General features: G+C 46.1%; 1 protein-coding gene across 4 annotated transcripts in view; it reads right to left on the bottom strand.

The window, feature by feature from the left end:
* Nucleotides 1-23314, bottom strand: part of MPRIP (myosin phosphatase Rho interacting protein) — a 201253-nt gene that overhangs the window by 140494 nt on the left and 37445 nt on the right. For all 4 annotated transcript variants that reach the window (XM_023735558.1, XM_023735557.1, XM_004381019.2 and 1 more), the window contains exons 2-3: nt 17109-17186; nt 14714-14779 (exon numbers count right to left, since the gene is read on the bottom strand). In XM_023735558.1, the coding sequence (XP_023591326.1) occupies nt 14714-14779; nt 17109-17186 (144 nt within the window). The remainder of the gene's footprint in view (nt 1-14713; nt 14780-17108; nt 17187-23314) is intronic.

Here is a 23314-nt window from a genome sequence, read left to right on the forward strand (position 1 = left end):
GAAGATCTAGACCCAGATGCCTCCAGAAAGCCTTCTGACTTTAAGATGCAGGATGTGCTTGTCTCCTTGGGCCCCATTCTCCCCTATGCAGCCCTAGGATGAACCATGGGTGGCCTCCACCCCCTGGTTGTTCCATATGTGGAAAAGGTCATCAGGACCAGCATGCAGGGGTTTAGATGCCAAAAGGCTATGACAGAAGCATAGCTCTGCCCCTTTCAAAGAGGTCCAAGCGCAAACGTTTTCACAAGCCCATGACCCTGACCTCCTCCCCACACAAGCCACTGAATCTCTTCCCCAGCTCCCCTACCCCAAGCATACGCTAATAGGAGCGGAGGAGAGGGGCTTAATGTTCAGCCCCCAGTTTCCAGAGAACAGCATCTGTACTTAAGGTCATGTATTGATAATGTTCGTACATTCATGTTTCCTTTTAATGAGGGAATCCAAAGTCGCAAGCATCATAATAAATTAAACTGAAAAAAGTCGCATGGTACTTGTTAGCTAATGGCTCCCAGCTTTGCCACTGACCACAGGCCTTGGCTGTTAGTCATGACGAGTTTCCAGTCCCACTTGGGTTCATCTGGACCCATACTTGCTAACTCACCTTTAACACTTAGTAATAACTTATATTTGGTCCAAGGTGCTCTGAGGCAAAGTGGCCTGCAGGAAGTGTGCAGAGACTGCACAGGCCTGGGGGCCACCTCCAAGCCCAACCTCAGCTCCCGACTGCCTCCAAAAGCCACATGGCAACAACCACCAACACTGCACTTACACCTCACCTTCCTCCAAGAATCTCAAAACTAACTGTTCTGTAAACCTTCATCTAAAGTACAATAAAAAAAAAAAAAAGAATCTCAAAACTCTCTCCCACAAAATGCATATTTACAGATTATATTTTATCTTCTAAATACTTATGAGTTGTTAAGGAATTGTTAAAATACCCCTCCAAAGCAGGTGAATAAGGGACTCGTGTCAGGCAAGTCCATATCCAGAAGTACCCTTGGCTCACACGTGATTTCTGGACACTCTGAGGCTGTAGAGCCCTGCACCTTGCCCCTACCCCCAACCCCCTCCCACCCCGAACCCGAGTTGCCAGCAGCCCCTTCTGCCTCCCAGCCACTCTCCCAGGTTCCTTCTGATCACAAGCCCCTGCTTATGCCTAAGAGTTTACTTAGAAAGTCTGGTTGTTGTTCACTTATCGACCAACATTTGCAAAGCATTTAAAAACACTACTTTTGCAAATGTTTAAAAAATAGCAATTATTTTGGAAAAATAAGTTAACAAAATGGTTGACATAAGAACAGAGACGCCTTCCCCACAAACCCATGGAGCCTGGCCTTTGGGGAAGAAGCCTGTACACAACTGGGACACCTGAGGTGGTCCAGGCCACCAATGGAGCTGTCTGGGGAGCCGGCGGGGGAAGGGCCAGGAATATTCCACAACTTCAACTAATTGTATCAGTCTTAAATATCGTTTTAAGGTTCCACACAATGTTTCACTTAAAGAAAGAGGTCTCTCACTCACTTATATAAAAAAATAAAAACAGGTAAATGTATGGAGAACAAAGTTCAGTAGTTGTTATGGTGGGGGGGCAAAGGGGGAATTTTTGCTAATGGAGCACTGAGTTTGTTTACAGTGATGGAAAAATTGCATTGATTAAGGGTAATGGTTGCACAGCCAATTAATGTAATTGTCAATAAGCTGTACCCCTGTAAAAAACGGAACAAGCAAATATTGTATGATACATATTTTCACCAAAAAAAAAAAAAAAAGCAGCTGCATAGTCTCCTTATGTATAACCAAACACCTCATGTGATTTGATTTCTTGGTTTCGGGGTTTAGGATCGTGGTTTCAGGGGATATCCCAGGTAACTTGCCTAATACCGTTTTTAGTGATTCTCTTCTACCTCCTAGTTTGTTGCATAGTGCCTGGGGTCTTAAAAGCTTGCAAGCAGCCATCCAAGGTACAACAATTGGTCTCTATTCACCTGGAGTAGCAGAGGAAGAGGGAGAGTCAGGAATAGGAGGAGGAAATGGAATGCATGCCTAATTGCTTCCATGAACAAATGCCTCCTTTTCCATGAGACCAGAAGGACTGGATGGTGCCCAGCTATCATTATTGAACATTTTGATCAAAGATCCTATAAAAGAATCTGATCAAAAGAGGGAAAATATAGAACAGGATTCTAAATTCTCATGGAATCCAGACTTTCTGGGCTGGATAAATCCCCAAAATTGTTGCCCTGAGATAATCTTTAAACCTTAAACCAAAAATTTCCCCTGAAGTCTTCTTTAAACCAAACAGTAGTTTAGCTTATTTAGTAAAGAATGTTTGCCTTGAACCACCATGCTCTTTTGAAGATCTAAACGGGATCAAACTGACAACAGTAACTAGAAAGGTCAGATAGGAGGCTTAGGGGGCAGTAAGTTCATGTTAATGGGGAAGAACACTTGGAAAAGGAGGGTGAAAATGACTGTACAACTTGAAGAATATAATCAGTGTCACTGAACTGTACATGTAGAAACTGTTGAATTGATGTATTTTTGCTGTGTATGTTCTCAACAACAATAAAAAGAAAAAAAAGCAAGAGGTCTCCTAAGTGAAGTGTGGGAACACCCAGAGGACCAGTGAAATGTGGCAAGACGTATAACCTCAGGGGAGTCACTTCCCTCTGTGACAGCCCTTCATCTTGCTCACAGGGCTACTGCAAGGATGAAAACCACTTCAGAGTTAAAGTTATTTTTAAAAATACTAATTATTACACTAGCAAGCAAAGGACTAGAAAGAAGCAAAGAAGGAAGGCAGGGATCCAAACTGTATTGCAGGCTAACAACCCTGTGAGGCTTCCACAGATGGGAAAAATTGGCAGAGAGGAAAAGTAACTGGATGAAAATCCTCATTATTTGAGTCCCACACCAGCATACCAGGTCGCACAGCCCCCTGACACAGTAAGGCCTGCCTCCGCCCTACTACTGAGCTGTGCAGAAAAGCTTGAAGGCCAAAGCAAGCCAAAAACACGACAAACTTAAAAATACATCTCATGGACTCCAGACTTTCTGGAGCCATGGGGGCTGGATGAAGCCCTGAAACTGTTGCCCTGTGATAATCTTTAAAACTTCAACCAAAAATATCCCCTGAAGTTTTCTTAAAACCAAACAGTAAGTTAGCTTAACTAGTAAAAAATGTCTGCCTTTAGCATTATGCTCTTTTTAGAACTATCTATATGGGATCAAATTAACAACAGCAATGCAAAAGTTTAGATAGGAATCTTAGGGGGCAGTGAGTTTATGTTAATTAGGGAGGAACAACTCAGAAAAGGAGGGTGAGAATGGTTCTACAACTTGAATGTAATCGATGTCACTAAATTGTACATGCAGTAATGGTTGAATTGGTGTGTATTACTGTGTATATTCTCAACAACAACAAAAATAACACTGAGATCCCAGGAAATACAGATGGGGCACTGACCACGTCAGTCACAGTAGATCAGTATTGTTGTTGTTATAGTTATTCTACTTTTGTGAAAACAAATAAATGCTGTGCAATAATTGAAAAAAAGAATGCAATCAATGTCACTGAACAATATGTGTAGAAATTGTTGAATGGGAACCTGTTATGCTGTATACACTTTCACCAAAAATACAATATTATTTTAAAAATAAAAATAATACATTTTAAAAAACAAGACTGATTTGTAAAATATCCTCTCTGGCCCCCATCTCTCTTCCGCCCTTTAAACACAGAGGAGCCTGAGAAGCTTCTCTGCATCTCAGTTATGGGCCTAACGTGTATTTGTTCTGATTTCTACAAATCTCTTGGGACATATATTCACATATCCACACTATAAAAAAGAAGGTAGACTCAAGGATTGCAGGCTTGAAGTTAGCTTAGTTTAATGAGCATTAAAGAAACACAGGTAAGGCAGTTATTGCTGAAGGGGCACTGAGTTTCTGTATGGGATGATGAAAAAGCTGTGGAAATGGATAATGGTGATGGTAGCACAACATGGTGAATATAATTAATGTCACATTAATGTCACTGAATTGTATACTTTTAAAATGGTTACATGGCAATTTTTGTTGTATATATTTTACCACAATTAATTTAAAAAAGAAAAAGAATGAAGGGAGAGGGTTGACATGTTGTGGGGTTGTTAACCAATGTCATAAAACAATATGTGTACTACTGTTTCATGAGAAACTATTGGTTCTGTAAGCCTTCACCTGAAGTACAATTAAAAAAAAAAAAATTACAGTTGTACGAATTACACAGAACAAAAAAAAGAAAAAGAAGAAACACAGGAAGAAGGAATCCAGGTGGAGGTCCTAACCTATGGCTGAGCCAGTCCATGGCAGCAAGAGACATGGGGGGAGGGGTGCAGAGAGCTCCATCCCCCACAAGGGGCTGCCCCTCCCCCTTCCTGGCTTGCTCCCTCCCTCCTCCTCCACCTCCTGGGGAACACATACTGGGGAGAAAAGACCACTACTCTCCCAAAAGGCACCTCCCCCAGGCCATCTGTCTTGTCCCTCCAGCCTCATCACACCATTTTCTAAAACGAAATTATCTTCTTTTCACTCCAGGTATCTATGACTCACCTCCACCCTCTCCCTGGCTCCACCACAAGACAAGCCTAAGAAATGGGTACATCTAGAGGCCACCCAGATTCTAGCTCATCGTGGTACACAGCTGGAATTATTTCCTCCAGAAAAGGAAAGTCTAGGGTACATATAAAAAAATCTGAGTTCCACAGACTGAACTGGGCCAGATAGGTTTTGTTTGACCTGTTTTGTTTTGTTTTTTTAAAACATAAAAACAGAACAAGGGGATATTGCATGGTTCAAAATTGGAAAAGGTGTCTAGCAGGGTTATAGTCTTTCACTTTACTTATTCAGTCTGTATGCTGAACAAATAATCTGAGAAGTTGGGCTATCTGAAGAAGAATGCGGCAATAAGATTGGAAGAAGACTCATTAACAATCTGCCATATGCTGATAACACAACCGTACTTGCTGAAAATGAAAGAAGCTTGAAGCACTTAATCCATCCTTCAGTATGGATTATACCTGAATGTGAAGAAAACAAAAATGCTCACAAGTGGACCAATAAACAATCAGTGCCCATGGAAGCAACAGTCAAGAAATTAAATGATGCGAAAATCTGCTCAAAGACTTCTTTAAAGTTTTAAAAAATAAAAATGTCACTGATGACTAAGGTGCACCTGACCCAAACCAAGGTCTTTTCAATCGCTTCATATGCATACAAAAGCTGAACAATTAAAAAAAGAAGACAGAAGAACTGAATTGTGGTGCTGACAAAGAATATTGAATATACCATGGTCTTCCAGAAGAATAAACAAATCAATCTTAGAAGAAGTCTAACCAGAAATGCTCCTTAGAAGCTAGGATAGCAAATCTCAGACTTTCTTACTTTGGACACGTCATCAGGAAAGATCAATACATAAGAAAGGACGTAATGGCTGGTAAAGCAGAAGGTCAGGGAAAACAAGGGACTGACACAAGAGCTGCAACAATGGGCTCAAACACACCATTGATTATGGAGATGGTGCAGGGCTGGGCAGCGTTTTGTTCTGTTATACATAAAGTTGCCGTGAGTCAGAGCCGACTCAAAGGCAACTAATAACAACGTTAGTTGCCAAGTACTTTTTAAAAATCAGACGATTACCAAAAAAAACCCAAATTTCTATTTTCTCTAAAGACATGGAGGAGCCAGCACACTGCACTGGCCTCTGTGCATGATGACCAGTGGCTGCGGCTGCAGCAGTGGTGCTCGGAGACGGTCCAGGCTCTCAGATCACAGAGCTACACTGAGAGGTGGCAGTCTGCTCTCCTGACTCCTGATTCAGTGATTTTTCCACAGTACCAAGTTGGGGAGGAAATAAAGTAGACTGAACCAATTCTCCTCTTTCTTTTATTACAGCTTTCTCGAGATGTAATTCATATACCATACAATTCACCCATTAAAGTGCACAATTCAATCGTTTTCAATATATTCAGAGTTGTATAACCATCATCACAATCTAATTTTAGAATATTTTCATTACCCCAAAAAGAAACACTGTACCCCTTAGCCTCTGTCCCCCAACGCTGCCAACCTTCCAGCCCCTGGCAACCAATAATGTACTTTTTGTCTCTACAGATTTGCCTATTCTGGACATTTCATACAAATGGAATCACGTAATATGTGGCCTTTTGTAACTGGCTTCTTTCACTCAGCACAATGTTTTCAGGATTCATTCATGTTGTGGCTTGTATCAGGACTTCACTTCTCTTGAGAGCTAAATAGTATTCCATTGTATCTATATACCATATTTTGTTTATCCATTCATCTGTTGATGAACACTTGGGCTGTTTCCACTCTTCAGCTATTGTGAATAGTGCTGCAATGAATATCCATGTACACCAGTCTCATTTTTACAATCATGAAGACGGAGGGCAAAAGCAAAGACAAGGGAGTTCAGAATTCCATCAACCGAGAGCAGGTTCTACCTGGGTCTCTGTTGCTCAGGTCACACCACATTCCTTTCACCTCACCACAGGATGCCTCCAGCCTACAACAATTCTTCAGTAGGCAAAAGCACCTCACCTGGCTGCTCCCCACCTGAAATATAAGTTACAATGTGAATTTGGATCCCCAGAGGCTCCCCGTGATTCTCTGGAGTCATGCTTGGGGAGTGGAGGGGACCAGGCAGCAGGTGGCAGAAGAGTCTGCTCTACCTCTCCTCAGATTCAAAAGTCGATTCCCTGAGAGTCCAAAACTACTCTGGTAGTTTGTTCTCACCAACATCTTGAAACAGCCCTGCAGGGAAGCAATTGGCATGGCTACTTGCAGGTGATAACAATAACAACAACAAAAGCCTGCCATGTTTGCCAAGACCCCAAGGGGGCTCATGGCTGCCAGCAGGAGACTGCAGACGCAGGAGCAGACCTTTAGATGCAAAGGCTGGGGTAACCAGAGGTGGAATTGCTCACATACCCTCTCCCTACCTGCCCACACTTACAGTCTACCACAACCGCTTCTCCCCACCCACCACTGAACGGGACGCAACACCAGATATGCCTGCATCACATCCACTTTGCCAAGGTCACAAAATTGCTGAAGTGGTTGAGAATGGCTCTGACCCAAAGGGACACACACACATGCATTTGGGACCCTGACGACTCAAGGACATGATCCAAACAAGCACAAGTCTTTTCTGTCCAGTCAGTAAATACTAAGCTGGATTTATTACAAATATGAAGTGGACTGTTGCCTTTTCAGTGTCAGTCCTTTCTGTTTCTTTTTCCTCCTCCATTGCATCTGAATATATTTTCCAACTTGCATAAAATTTATCAGTTCACCAAATTTGTGCTGAGTTCAAGCGAATCCTGTCCCATGCATATAGCCAGCAGTGGGATGTATGGGATAGTACACTGGCTTTTTGAATATGGCCAGATACAAATTCCAGTTCTGTCACTTGTTAGTTGCATGGCCTCACAATTTCTCTGGGACTTGGTTTCTTTCTTTGCGAAGTGGAAATGATAACAGCCATCTGGTAGTATTATTGAGGACGACGTTGAGATAATGTACTCAAAGAGCCAACACAGTGCCTCGCAGAGCACTGTTCTTCCAGAATCTCCATGACAAGCAGGAAGGGGTCGAGTGCCTCTTCTCTCCTCAAGGAGGCATCTCTGACTCCCCAAACTGCTAACTTTAATACCATACATCGTTGTTTTGCTATGGTATTTAATTTCCACGTTTACGTGATTCCCAACAGATTGTGAGCTTAGCCACAAAAGAGACCTTCTTACAGCTTTGTGTCCTTCCTCCACAGTTCTTTGTTAAGAATCCAATAGCCACCGTGGTTACCAATGATTCCAACGGCGTGAAAGTGCCTCACAAATGAGAGAAGACATTATTCAGCCATAAAGAGAAATGAAGTCCTGATACATGCTACCATATGGATGAACCACAAAAACATTATTCTGAGTGAAATAAGTCAGACACAAAAGAACAAATATTGTATAATCCCACTTACATGAAATTCCTAGAATAAGTAAATACACAGAATAGAAATAAGAGCTTATTAGAAGTTACTAACGGCTGAGATAAGGGGGAAACAGAGAGTGACTGCTTAACTTCCTTTTAGGCTGATGAAAAATTTTTGGAAATGGATAGTGGTGATGGCTGCACAACATGTTGGATGTAATTAATGTCTGAATTGTAAACTTAAAAATAGTTAAAATGGCAAATTTTTTGTTACATATATTTTATCACAATAAAATTAAAACAAAACCCAGAGGGAAGAACAACCCATTTCCCTCACTTGCTCAGGCAGCCTACCTAAGAGAGCTGCAAACTGGGGGAACAGGAGACAGGTGAAAGCTGGTATTGGAAAGCTCACTGGAAGCGCTTAGTTACCTGCAGAGTCCTACCCCGGCCCTGCAGAGATGAAGATGCAGTAGAATGTCTAGGAGAAGATGGCTTGGTGAGTGAGACAGGGTTAGGGTGCTGGCTGCAGAGGGGGAGAGAAACCTGAAATGACAGTCCCAAAGGTGGCAGGGCAGGGCCAAGCTGTGAAGCTGCGACATGCTCCTCTTGCCCCCCCGACCCGCCACCTGTGTGGTGCTCAGGGTATTATACAACACCAGGAATTTGTCAGGAATGAGACGGGCAAAGATCCTGGGAGCAAAGCTACCTCCACTCACAAGAAACAAAACCTTAAAAAAGGCAGAATCCTAAACTGTTCGCACTCCAAGAGTCCAAGCCTATTCTTTTACATGTGAGTAAACAGTGACCCCAAATCAATTTCTCTGGCCAGACCTTCACAGCCTATGGGACTGACAAGTCCAGAGATTGCTCCTGAAAAAGTCACATGCCCAAGAGCTAAACTTTTTTCCTCATGACACCTGGGGACTGAGCTAAAGGTCCTTAATACAGGCCCCTACGAACTTAAGCAGACATATCTGTCCTGACTATAACAAGGACTTGGCTAAGAAGAAACAAAAACATTAAACAGTAAGAGACTGGCCTGGAAGCCCCGACTACAAATCTCTCCCCGGTTTCCCAGTTGAGGGGACTCAGGGTCTGTTTGTCTGAGAGCAGAGATGGCTCAAGAACATCAGACAATCTTTTCATTTGCTTCCAGGAGGGAAGAGTGACAGCAAGAAGCCAGGCTGCCCACACTCCGCTCAGAGCCTCTCCTGCCCCCACACCTCCCCTGCTCTTGCTTCCCTTCTGGGCTTATCCTTCTCTCTGGGACAGGCTTCTAGCTCGTTTGGGCTCTAACGACAACTGTACCTTAACTCTCTATCAGTCCCTAGACAACTCAAAAGTTCAAGGCACAGCAGCAGATCTGGTGAAGTAACAGGCAGCCTGTTTTACAGAGGTAAGAAGAGCAGAAGTGAGAGGCGGTGGCTCAGGTTTCCAGATCCTTCTTCATCCAACCTGAAAGCCCAGCGGCCCGGTCAAATGCCTCAGGCTCCCACTTGTCTGCGAGGCTGCCCTGAGCCCACCTCACCTCTGCTTGCATTTGGGAGACTTCTTTTCCTTTTTTGGGAAATCTGCTTCTCTTCTACACCCACCAGTTGCAGGGTATGTGGGTGTATCGAGAAAGAAAATTTCCAAAAAAGGAAAAGAGATTCCCAAAAGTTAGTGCCCTCTCAGAGGTGCCGGGAGACAAGGCCAATGGTCAGAAGCTGCTTAGGCCCAAAGGCCCCAGCCCCAGCAGAAGCCCCTGGCTCTGGGCACAGCCAGCCTGCCCACGACGGTCACCTCCTCTGTCAGCTTCCACAACCGACATGGAGCCCTCTTGGCAACCCCCTCTCCAATCCCGCGCCCACCCAGACAGGGACCTGTGATAACCTCCCCCATCTGGTCTTCGAAGCCCCCTAGAGGGATTTCTCTGTCTGCTGAGTAACCACAAAGAGCTGCGACATCCTAATCCTGCTCCCAGAACTTCCCAGGTCCCACCTTCTCCTTCTTACCACCTCACCCTCCCTCTTCCCAAGCTGGGAGTTCAAATTCTGCAGTAATGCATTTACGGAGCTGGTTAGCTCAACTCGACAAATATTTACCAAAGGCTGACTGTCTGTGCTGCCAAGCCCGTGCCATACAACATGCGGAGACACTGGGAATTATAGGGCAAACAAGGGAAAAAGTCACAATCAAGTGGCCAAAATAACATTTAAACAAATAAAAACAAATAGTAATAGTGTATAAAAGTCAAATAGCAACTCGAAGCAGACTATGACTCAGTGTTCAGGGAACAGGTCAGACAAAAGTGCTACAATTTACTGCAGGCAGTAGATTCTTGTTCTGGAAGGACTGAGAAGGAGGCCGTAGGCTGAGTGAAGTCTCGAGCAGCAGCCAGGAGCTGGAGGATCAGAGCCTTCAGAGACAGATGTGGCGCGGCACAAGGCCTGGGTGCCCGTGGCAGAAGACACAAGTAAGCAGTTTTGCTGGGTTCTGGTTACCTGATGTGCAGCATGCCCACAGCCAACCTCCAGACCAGGAGCAGGCATGACCCCATTCCACGCTGCTGCTCACCTCCAGACCAAGAGCAGGCATGACCCCATTCCATGCCACTGCTGATCTCAAAGCCAGCAGGCATGAACCTGCTCCGCTATCCCCCTCCCTTGCTCTCAAGACCTGGCAGGTGACTCCTTCCATGCCCTTTATGAACGGAGTTAATCAAAACTCAAATTCATATTTTAATCTAAAAATAAACATTTAAATAAACACTGGGTTTCTCCCCTCGGCACTCGTGACATTTGGGGCCAGTAAGTCTCTGCTGAGGGGGCTGTTACATGAAATGCAGGACGTCTAGCAATACCTCCTCGCCCCTGCTGGTGACAACCAACACTATCTCCAGATGCTACCACATGACCCTTGGGGCACTGTGGCCCAGTTGAGACCCATGGCTCTAGTCCATGTCCTCGGAGAAAGCCCGAGCATCACTGAAGTCAGCCCACCTATGGCCTGTGTAAAAATGGGGGGACATCATCAGACCTCGTCTAACTTCACAAGAAGGAGGAGAGAGAATCAAGATCATCAGCCCACGGCTGATTCCTATGAGATGGAGGTCAGACATACCTCCTTTTCTCCAACATTTTTACCAATTCTGACACTAGCTGTCCCTCCCACGGCACTATCTACTTCTCTGTGGGGTTCAATAACTCATTGCAATGGCCACACAGGACTCACAGACTATACTCACAGTTATGAGGTTTATTAGGGCAGTAACAGGTTATAATTCAGGATCAGGAACATCTCAGGATACAGTTCTTCGACCAGGATAGCTTCTTCTCTGCCGTGACAGCAGGTAGGCCTCTCCATCGGCCCCTTGGCCTGGTCTCTGCCCTGTTCGGGCAAGTGTTACAAAGCTCTTTCGCTCTGCCGATAAGAACCTGGAGGCACCCCACTCCACCAGCAAGCCTCCTGCCTGAAGGTGCTCAGCTTTCTCGCTCCTGTAGGTTGGCACGCCCACTGTAGCTGCCTCATTCCGTGGACCAGAAAGCTCACTGCGTCGTCTCACGCCAGTCTCCTGGTTCTGCTGCCACTGTTTCTCTGCTGCACCGTCTCCAGTGCTATGGCTCTCTAGCTGCTGGGTCTAGGACTTTCTCAGTGCAGGGACCCTGGGTGTAAAAGACACACTCCACTCCTGGCTCTTCTTCCTGATGGTAGTGAGGTCCTCGTTCTCTGCCTCTGGGATTGGGTCCCTTTAAGCCTAGTGGGATGGCAAAACTGACCAATCCCTTCATTGGGGTTTCATGTATCTTATTTGCATGGTCCCACCTCCACCCCAAGGGTTTTATACATCTTATCTGCATTATTAGCAAGCTGTCCAATCCCCTTGGTGGGCCACAAGCACCTTATTTGCATAATCCCACCCAATCATTTTGTAGGAGTCACAATATGGCTAGAAGGGCCATTAAGTAATACACTGCACCGCAGCCTGTCTGGAAAGATATTCTCCTGCTCTAGTCTGGGCCTAGACTCCACTGGTCCAGTCAGGGTAAGGTCTTGGATGAAGGCAGGCTGAGTGTCACACTGCAACTCTGGGACTCTAAACTGTGCTGGGCTTAGAGATGTCCTGGCCCTTGCTCACATGCAGTCTTCACGGTGACAACACATGGGCTGGCCACTAGGGTGGAAATGTGCCTGCCCTCAGCCCAGACTCGCCCCAAGGGCAGCCCTGACTGATTCAGGGAGCAACTCCCACCCATAGGGCCTTCCTGATATAACAGGGAAACCCCTTATAAACCTGCAGAGTGGCTTTGATGGCCTTTCCACTTGACTGCCACTGCATTTTTGCACTCATGGAGATAATGTTGCTATTCCCCAGAGGTGCACTGCCCGCAGTGGGGGTGGAACACCACCTTCAGCCCCAAGGTCATCTGCCAGAAAGTGGTCCATGCCACACTTGCAACTCTGTATTCCCCCTGCCCCATCTGCAGTCCAAGTTTTCCTGGGGCTTCTTTCCCCGCATTGCTGGCACACCCCACCTCTCAGCCCTAGCACCACGTGAAATATTACCTAGCCACCATCCAGGTTGCTAGGAGACAATATATCTGTAACGTGTCGGTCCCTGTGGCTCAGTCTCAATTACTGAGGAGCGGTTCTCAGAGGCAGTGTGTGCTCTGTGTTGGTGCCAATACGATGGTGCCCCCAGCAGATACCCTCTTTGTACTCATGCAACCGAGCCAAAGGGAATTATGGATTCTACTGGACCTACAGAAAGATTTCCTGACTGAAATAATTGGTTACCAAGGAAAGTTCAAGGAGCTTGTTTTGGGGACGGCTCATGGACCCAGCCCAGCCCGATATAATCCAGCAACCTCCCCCTGCAACGCTCCTTCAAGACCGTTTACTGCTGGACTTAAGAAAGGGTCAGACAGGCTCAGGGGGAGAGTAAATCTCAACGTTCTGAGGAGTCCAGCACCCATTCTGGGGCTAAGGCCTTCCTGACGGGTCTGTCCTCCAGGTTGCTTCCTTTCCCCAAGGGCAAAGCCAGAGGTCATTTCCCTGCCCCTCACCTCTAACGAACTCTACCACCTGTCAGTGTGCACCACCAGTTTGGTCACTTCCAAACTACTCTGGATCTCAGACATTTCCATTGCAAACACCCTTCGGGACCCATTCACTGTGTACAAATATGCTCACCAGAAAAAATGAGAGGGAAAGAAAACTGTTTCTAAGAAGAAACCAGCGAAGTGAGAGTTAATACAAAACTAAGGAATCACCGCTATTAATTCAACCCAAAAACTGAAGTAGAGAAAGTATCAATCACATCATAAAGATCACAACTTGTTTATGAAAATGGGTCCATTTACGGCCTTACACACAAGAGCTATAATGACTACCCTAAAGCCCGGTGTCCAAACAGTCCAGAAGGTCCTGGGAAAGCACAGGGACCTCCTGCTCACACCTCCAGAACTCCAGACAGGATGGGGTCAGCCTATTGTACGTAGTATGACCAGATTTTCCAGAACAGTCCCAATTTGAAAATGCTGCACTGCTGCTGCCACAAACAACCAAGGCACCCCAGAAATGTCAGTACTTGGGCATCTAAACAACATGTCCCAAATTCCCTCTCATGCTAGGCTCAGCACAAACTCCGTATCAGACCACAGTTTTAGTTTCAGAGGAAGCATCAATACGAGGTGAGGCACAGTGGGTCAACGTGACTGGACTAGATCAAGGCATTACTACAGTGACATTCACACACGCACGTGCTCACACACACATATGCATGCACATACTGATGTGTACACTCACAATCGTGCACATGTACACATGCATGCACATTCACCCACACTCACAAGCACACACGTACATGTGCATGCACCAAACACTTTTACACACACACTCAGATGAAAGAGGAAAAGGTGGACAAACCTTCCATCTTCAACTTTATCAAGCTTGGAGCTGAGTCATAATTTAGATCAGATAAAAAGCCATGAGATCAAACAAGTAGAAAAAGAAAATCCTGAACATTCCACCTAGTTGGTTTTCAGTGTTGCCTCTGGAGCAATAGCAGCAAACACACATCAAGTCCAGCAAACAGGTAGAAAAGCAGGTCAGTGGCAGAGCAGGGAGGAGCCAATATCCCTCTGGCTCAGTGCCCAGAGGAACACTGATTCCATGACCAAGAGGCCTCTGAGCCCAGCTAAAAACTAAGCTAAGATCACACAAGATGAGCAAAACTAATCATATCAACAGGAATTAAGCAGCAACTCTGGGACTACAGCACACGAATATCTGTATACTCTGTCACACAAACACACACACACACACACACATATGCACACATGCACACACAAGGGCCAGCCCAAGCACCCACACCCAAGAGTGCCATGGAAGTCCCCCAGCCCATTCCAACGTATCAGCCAAAGACCCAAAGGGAACAAAACACTTCTTCTTCACTGTAGACCTGTAGAGCATTACCCTGACTTTTTTCTAACTGAGAGTTCTCTGGCTGAGTCCAGACTCTTACCAGCCTTGAGCAAAAGTGATTTTCTCCCTCACTACTTACTCTTGCACGTAACCCCTGAAGAAGGTGCCTCAAACCGAAGGCCTGGGCTTGAAGGGCCATCTCCATGAGTGGCCACGGATTCTTAAAAACACTCCAGACTCCCAGACAGAAGGCCAAGCACCAGCATGCAATTGCTGTGCTCACCCATGACACTTGTGTGACCACAAGAGGGAGGACACTTACCATCTCGTCCAGGGCGTAACGCAGGAGGCCATGCTCATAGAGGATGAAGAACCTCCGCTGCCATTTCTGGAATGGAGCACAGAGTGCACGGTTAAGAGGTCTCTGGTCCCAGATCTTTGCATGCTGAGTCCCCATGTCTGACTAACCCAGGTCTAAGGGATGCTGGCTGACAGCTTCCATTTCTGGGACAGGTGGCATGAAAAGAGGGACTCAAGGCATAAGAACTATGACTCGCTGGCCAAAATTCGGCCAGCAGGAAAGGCCAATCACCCAGTATGTTTCCACACTTGTTATCCAGATTTAACAAAAAGCACCACCACCACCCCTTTTTAAATTTCTAAGCTCCTTAGAAGCAAAAACGATCAATGCCTCAGTAGTCTTTTTGTATTCCTTATGGTACACAGTGGAGTCCCTTAGTGGTGCAAATAGTTAAACACTTGGCTACTAACCTAAAGGTTGGCAGTTCAAACCCATCCAGAGGCACCTGGGAAGAAAGGTCTGGCAATCTACTTGTGAAAGGTCACAGCCACTAAAAACCCTATGAAGCACAGTTCTCCTGTGCATATATGGGGTTGCCAACAGTTGGAATTGACTCAATAGCAAAGGGTTTATGTGGTTTTTATGATACCTGGTGGAGTTTATCACATAGTATGTGCCAATTATATATTTGATGAAATATCTGACACAATTATGGAATAACACAAGGCACTAATTCAGCTCTTCTAAAAAAATCTGGGAACTGTGCTATAAAGAGGTTGTCCTGAAGATCGACAATCTAAGAGATCGCCACAGGTGGTGGCACACTGGAGGCAAAATTACATCCAGGCTCCAGAGTTCACCGAGAATGAAGAGGCTGACAAAAATCAAAACTGAGGAGAAGCAGGACCAGTGGAGACCAACCCCAGTATCCAGGGTGCAGACAGCACCCTCTCTGCCTATACTCTATATCCAACACCATGTCACAGAAGAATTCCAAGTGTGTGGTCACATGCTGGAATCAAACGGACTACAAGAAGATCACTTTCTTTGTTGTGAGAGAAGGGCCCAACTACAATGTGAGAGTGCTGGTCTCAAAATCAGTGACTGACAAGGACAGCTCCTCGAATCCCAGAGGTCAGAATGAAGGCCCAGGACATATTTTCAACACTTCAGAAAGCCCAACAAAATACACACTTTTACTGGCAATAAGGCCACAAGAACTAACTAAACTATCATTCTTCTTTGTTTTGGGCCAGAATTATATCTTTTATAATAATGATTTTCTCCACAGAAGCTGAAAATGGCAATTCTGTCAGACATTAATATAAGATAGGAAAATGCGTTTCTCCCTGGCAGCTGCAGTCTGAGAGAAGCACATAGTGGTTCTTCTTCTCCCCCTACCTGGGTGGCACAAGCAGGACCATTCATCGGGCCTGCAGAGAGAACCTGCTGGAAAGCTGCTTCCAATCTGGTGTCCAGGGAGACGCCACTTGGAGGCTTTCCGAGAAACATTTCCAAGACTCTTACGTGTTGTGTTGGAAATCGAAAACCATTCTAGAAGGAATCCCAAGACCAAAGACACAATGCAAGGTCTGTAGGGTAGGCTAGGCAATACCACCACCCTACCTCAAGAGTGACGCTCAGCCTGGTGGGAGTAGCGGAGGCACTGAAGAGGATAGGGCATGAGAAGGGAGCAGAGCTGGGGCACTGCAGGGGGTGTGCAGCAGACCCCAGAAGACAGTGCATGAAAACAAGAAGGCAAGTTCTGAAATGGAGTCAAAGAACCCCAAAAAGGCTTCCTGGCAAAGGAATAGACCACAGGTTGGCCAGGCACTATGCTGGTTTCACCGCTCAGATCTGAGTGCTCCCAGCAGCCTATTCAGGCAGGGACCCTGCCCTGGGGCTGCCCCAGAGAAACGGGGTTCCCACACTCTGCCTCAGAGACATTCTACGTTAGGGGAAAATGCAGAGTCTAGAGAGGGAGAGAAAGGATGCCCCTTCCTTCAACAGTGCAGAGGCCTGGCTGGGGAAGGACCAGGAAGCAGGGCCTGGGCACTGAAGGGAGGAGAAACCTAATTAGCACAATGTAAACATTTGTCAAATGGCTCTTTGCCTCTTCCATGTAACTGTTTCCAAGGTCAAACTGGCCCACAAAGAGGTGGCACTAAGTGAGGGCATCTCATTTAGGAAGACTATGTGTAACTACACATAACTGAGACTTTTTATGTGGGACCTACAAGTTCGCGATATTGCGGGGCGGGGGGCGGGGGGGCTGCTGACCCAGTCATCCAGGATCCACTTTTCAATCTCCATCACCCTCTTCCGTTCTGCCAGTTGACTCTTAGATGGGCCCCTTTCTCTGGCTCCTCCCACCCCCAAATCTTCACACCCTGAGAATTCACTCTGGTGCCCATACCCGAGACCGATGCACTGGGTTGTCAAAGTCAGTCCCATCTGGAGCGAGCAGCAGCCAGCCACCATAGATGGGTTTTGCCTGGAGGAGAAAAAAGGAAGGCAGGTTATCAGTGGCCTTGGACCAGAGAGAAAGAGGGCAGGTTCACTGAAAACAGAAGTCACTTCTGCTTGGCAGACCCGAAGCATCTCATGCCCCAGCCGCAGGCTTGAGTCTCCAGGAAGACGTCTGAGAGTAGGAGGCTTGTGGGGGTTCCACAGCATCTGGTGTGTAGTTGCATCCCTTTTAGGCAGAGGTGAATGCACAACCCTGCAGGGAGTCCGAGAAACTGGACTACAGTGACCCCTAAGAAGGAGGCTGCCCCCGAGGGTCCCGGTCACGAAAAATGGCATTTTACTCAATGAATACTTGAGTACCAGTGGGTGCTGGGCACTGTGCTAGGCACGAGGTATCGCACATGAATGACACAGTCAAAAGCCCCCACTGTGAGAATTCAAAACAGGCTTTGGGAGAACAGACACTGCTTTAGCTATCAAAGCTAGCATTTGCCAAAGAATTATCAACCGACTGACCGGCTGTGTGAACGTACACAAGAAAACTGAGCTTCAATGCTCACATCTGTAAAATGGGTATGGCAGTCATTACATCTACATCTCATGAAGTTTGTGAGGACTGATGAGACAGTGCATGTAAAACATTTAGCACAAGAAAGTGAAATGGTGCAGCCACTTTGAAAACCGTCTGGCAGTGCCTCAAAAGGTTAAACATGGATTTACCAGATGACCCAGCATTGCCACTCCTAGGTGTATACTCAAGAGAATTTAAAACTTATGTCCACAAAAATTTCTACATGAATGTTCACAGCAGCTTTACTCACAATAGTCAAAAAGTGGAAATAACCCTAATGTCCATTAATGGGTAAATGGATAAACAAAATGTGGTATATATATACAATGTAATATTATTCAATAGTGAAAAGGAATGAAGTACTGATACATGCCAAAACATGAATGAACCTTGAAACATTATGCTAAGGGAAAAAGGTGAGGCACAAAAGCCCACCTACTGTATGACAGAAATGTCCACAGTAGCAAATCTATAGACAGAAAGTAGATTAGTGGTTGCCAGGGGTGGGAGGTGTGGTAATGGAGGTATGGGAGGATAACAGCTAAAGGGTATGGGGTTTCTTTTGGGGGCAATAAAAATGTTCTAAAATTGATTGTGTTGATGGATGCACAATTCTGAATATACTAAAAACCACTGAACTGTGCACTTTAAATGGGTGGATTGTATGGTATGTGAATTATATCTTGATAAAGCTGTTACTAAAAAAAAGCAAGAAAAATACTGATACATGCTACAACATGGATGAACCTCAAAAACATGCTGAGTAAAAGAAGTCAGACACAAAAGGCCACATATTATATGGTTCTGTTTATATGAAATGTCTAGAACAGGGAAATCTATAGCGACAGAAAGTAGAATAATGGTTGCCAGGAGTGGGGAATGGGAAGTGAGTGTTAACAGATACAGGGCTTCCTTTTGGAGGTGATGAAAATGTTCTGGAATTAGACAGTGGTAAGGAGCCCAGGTAGCATGAGCAGTTTGCTAACCTAAAAGGTTGGCAGTTTGAACCCACCCAGCAGCTACAAGGAATAAAGGCCTGGTAATCTTCTCTGTTAAGATTATAGACAAGAAAACCCTATGGATCAGTACTACTCTGTAACAAATGGGGTCACCATGAGTCAGGGGCCGACTCGTCGGCAGCCAGCAACAACAACGACTACACAGGAGTCCCTATGTGGTGCAAACAGTTAAATGCTCCACTAATTGAAAAACTGGTGGTTCAAACTCGCCCAGAGGTGTGTCAGAAGAAAGGCCTGGTGATCTGCTTCTGAAAGGTCACAGCCTTGAAAACCCTGTGGACTAGTGCTACTCTGCACACATGGGGTCACCATGAGTTGGAATTAACTCGACAGCAACTGGTTTGGTTTTTTTGGTTTAATGGCTACGCAACATTGCTGGTATACTAGAAACCACTCAGTTACACACTTTTAAAAGAGTAAGTTTCATGGTGTGCTGATTACGTCTCAAAAAAAAAAAAAAAAAAAAACTATGAGAGAAAAAAGAAAAAAAATCAGCACGGTGGTTGGCCCATAAGCGCTCAAAAACACTGCCTGGTGCTGCAATGGTTAAAGTGCTCGCTGCTAACCAAAACGTCAGCAGTTCGAACCTACCAGCCACTTGGCAAGAGAAAAAGACCTAGTGATCTGCTCCTATAAAGATTTCACCCTAGCAATCCTACGAGGCAGTTCTACTTTGTCCTATAGAGTCGCTGTGAGTTGAATCAACTCAATGGCGTACAACACGACTATTTTTTTTACTATACAAACAGCCTCCCCCCAGTACTTCCATAGTAGGAGCTCAGCATGGGTTAGAAGACACAGGCACTCTGGCTCTGTCCCCCCTTTTCAGCCATGCCCAGGTGGTGAGAAGGGGTTAGAAAAAAGAAACAACCCCAGGCCAAAATACCCATCAATGTTTGGAGGGCATTAACACAAATTAAAACCCATACCACCTGACTGCTGCTTACAAACGCAGACTGACCTCTGGTAAGTCTTAGGAGCCCTCTTAAGAACCATTTTTATTCAACACTCTAAAAAATTGGAAGGCCCTGTCGCACTACCTCATTGCAGAGCTATGCAATCTGCAGCCCAGACAAGGAAGGTCACTTGCCAGAGGTTACACAGCACCTAGGTGAGCCAAGAACTCTCTTGTCTTGGCTTAAGGATCCTCAAGGCCCACAGTGCAGCACTAGTTTTTCGCATGGCAAGAAGAGCTGCCAGCAAGGATTAGGGAGCAGCCCAAGGAGGGAGCGGTAAGCCACTACACTGAGAGCGGGAACAGGCTGGGAGACAAGAGAGCCAGGCAGGAGGGAGGTGACATCCTTCAGTGGCATTTACCAAGGCAAAGTGATGGAGAAAGAAAGTCCATTAGCAGTTGCCTTGGGCTGGCAGGGAAGGGGGAATGGGAAGTGCCGGCTAAGGGCTATGGGGGTTTCTTTTGGGGAGGGTTGAAAAAGTTCTAAAATTGACTGTGGTGATGGTTGCACAACTCAAGGCCTCTGTCTGGCAGTGGGGAAGCAAAGGTCAGTAAGAAACTGCTCCTACCTTCATGGGCTTCCGGCCAGTCCTTCTCCCAAACCTAAGGAATCCAAGAATCTGGGGGTGGAGCTCAGGGTCAGTGTGTAAGTTTACAGGTGACTGCCCCAGCCAGATTTGGGAACCTCCATTCAGAGAGGCAGGGACAATTGTCACAAAGGGCAGTAACCCAACCCATTGATTGGTAGGAAGAAGCTGGAATCTGTTAGACACAGAAGACAGAGGGGCAGCAGGAGCCAGCTGGGACAGAAGTGATGATGCAGCCAGACCTGAGTATGCAGACAGGACAAAAGCTTCTACAATGGTCTACCTGGCACCTGTACCTGATGACACTGCAGCACCTCCAGCATCCAGGCCATACTTCTAGAGATAGGAAGGTGCATGCAGCTTGCTCCGAGGCCTGAGCAAACTGAGGGAGCAGTAGAAGGAGGAGAGGAGTCTCCCTGTGGAAGCAGTACTGATCAGGATCTCTGGGGGTACAGAGGACGGACTGGATAAGCGCAGCCGTTAAGGCCAAGGTCAGAAGCAGGAATGACTGCGTTTGTGGAGGCTGGTGAGGAGCTCATGTTGCTTCCCTGCTTATAACCCTTCAACATCTCTTAAGGATAAAATCCAAACTCTGTACCCTGTTCCACAAGCCCAGAAAGCTAAAACTGCTGCTATCCTCCCTCCTCATCTCCCGCCATTCTGCTCATGTGCTCCCTTCCCTCCGCAGCGCAGCCACACAGGCCTCCTCTGGGCTCCCTCCAGCTGGGGGCCTATGAGCCTGTAGTTTCCTCAGCTTCCCCCAGCCCCTCCACCTGGCCATTCCTGCCCACCCACCAAGGCTCCACTAAAGTGTCCCTTCCTCAAGGGCGCCCATCCTGACTGCCCCAGACCAATTCTAGCCCCTGTCGATACCAGTGAATCTCCTCTGGGGAGCTTATGGCAATCATACATGTTCAAAATTAATTTATAATTATCACCCCTTTATATAATGACAACACATAGCAACTGTCCCCCGACAGAGCCTTTGCTCCACCAAGATTGCCCAGCTTGTAGCCGTGTCCTCAGCACTGGATCAGTACGCTGCTCAAGGCAGGTGTGCAGAAGGAAGGGAGGCCACGTTTCACTCGCCTGAGCTCGCACCTGGGCGTGAAAGTCCCTCTGCCACGCTTTTTTTCCTCAGTGGCCTACAGCCCAGTTCTGCTATCTGCATCATCCCACAGAGCCAGGGAAGGCTTCCCAGAAGCAGTACCACTGCTTCTCCCACAACTTCTCTTCCTCTGGTTTCAAATTCTGATGGTCTAAAAATGCCAAATCCCTCCCTGCCACAGCAGACACAACTGTGTCTAAGTCTAGAACTGCCCGTACAGCACCTCTGTCGCCACCGGACTAGGGGCTCATGTACCTTTCTTGTGAAAACACCAGCATCCTTGGAAACCACCAAAAAACTGGTTGCCGCTGAGCAGATTCCAACTCATAGTGATCCTATAGGATAGAGTAGAAATGCCCTATAGGATTTCCAAGGAGCAGCTGGTGTATTCAAACTGCTGACCTTGTGGTCAGCAGGTGAATGCTTACCCACTGCGCCCAGGACCCCGCTGGAAACCACCAGGTAAGAGAAATGAAAGGTTTTCCGAGGCCCTGCCCACTCCCTTCTTTCCCAGGGCAGGGCCTTCACCAGGCCTGCAGGCATCCTCTATCTCAGAGCTCTGTGACAACACAAAATGCAGCCTTCAAAACAAGAACCCAAAGGGAAGATGGCATAAAGGATTGTGCGTTAGAAGTACTTAGGGGCACACTTAGTTTTGTTGCTGATTTCTGGTTGGGTAGCTGGGTTATTTTGGGGCGGGGGGGCAGGGATGAGGGGTGGTGGGAGAAACAGAGTATCTGCTGTCAATGCTAAGGATCTCAGCCAGGGTGCAAGAGCTCAAAGGAAGGAATGTGAGTTCTGTGTGAAGTAGCAGTATGCAAAATAGCGCCCATTTTGTAAGTCCCAACCACATACAAAGTTACCACATGAAAGCTTCCCCTGAGCTATTTCCCTGCCAATTACCCTAGGCCCCTCACAAACCCACAGGAACTGGAGGCTGCACTTTTGGTATCCTGAAAGAAGCTGCTGGTGGTCTGAGCGTCTTCCTCCTGAACCCAAAGCCCTTTCAAATCTGTCATTTGAGATTTCCGCTTCCAAGAAGATGGAGTAGGTGTATGTTTCCCTGTTCCTCTCACTAAGTACAACTAACAACCCTGGACATTACACATAAAACAAACATAAGAAGACCCTGAGAGGGGGAGGGAAGGCAAACATGCCAGGGACCCCAGGAATGTCATGGTGGCAAGTTCCCTACGTTTTCTTTTTGCCTCAAACCTCAACAAATTTAAAAGAATTGAAATTATTAAGAGTTTATTCTATGACCATAATGGAATCAGACCAGGTATCAATAAGAGAAAGACAACAGGAAAACCTCCAAACAGCTGGAAACTAAAGAACACACTTCAAAATGAACCATAGGTAAGAGAGGAAATCCCAAAAGAAATTTAAAAAAATACATTGAACAAAATGAAGATGAAAATACAGCATATCAAAATTTGTGGGGCACAACTAAAGCAGTGCTGAGAGGAGAATTCATAGCATTAAAATGCTTACTTTAGAAAAGAGGAAAAAAATCTCAAACCAATAATCTAAGTTCCAACCTTAAGAACCTACAAAAAGGGCAAAATAAACCCAAAGCAAGCAGAAGGAAGGAAATAATAAGAGCAGAAACCTATAGAATTGAAAACAGAAAAAACAATAAATCAATGAGATGCAAAGCCGGATTTTTTTTAAAGATCAATAAAATTTACACACTTCTGTCATGGAAGCTCCCTAGACACATCCAAATTCCCTAAGGGACTGAATTGCTGGGCAGAGGGCTGTGGGGACCATGGTCTCGGAGAACATCTAGCTCAATTGGCATAACACAGTTTATAAAGACAAAGCTCTACATTCTACCTCGGTGAGTAGCGTCTGGGGTCTTAAAAGCCTGTGAATGGCCATCTAAGATATTCCACTAGTCTCATCCCTTC

This window comes from Trichechus manatus, unplaced genomic scaffold (genome assembly GCF_000243295.1).
Source record: "Trichechus manatus latirostris isolate Lorelei unplaced genomic scaffold, TriManLat1.0 scaffold00080, whole genome shotgun sequence".
Lineage (NCBI taxonomy): Eukaryota > Metazoa > Chordata > Mammalia > Sirenia > Trichechidae > Trichechus > Trichechus manatus.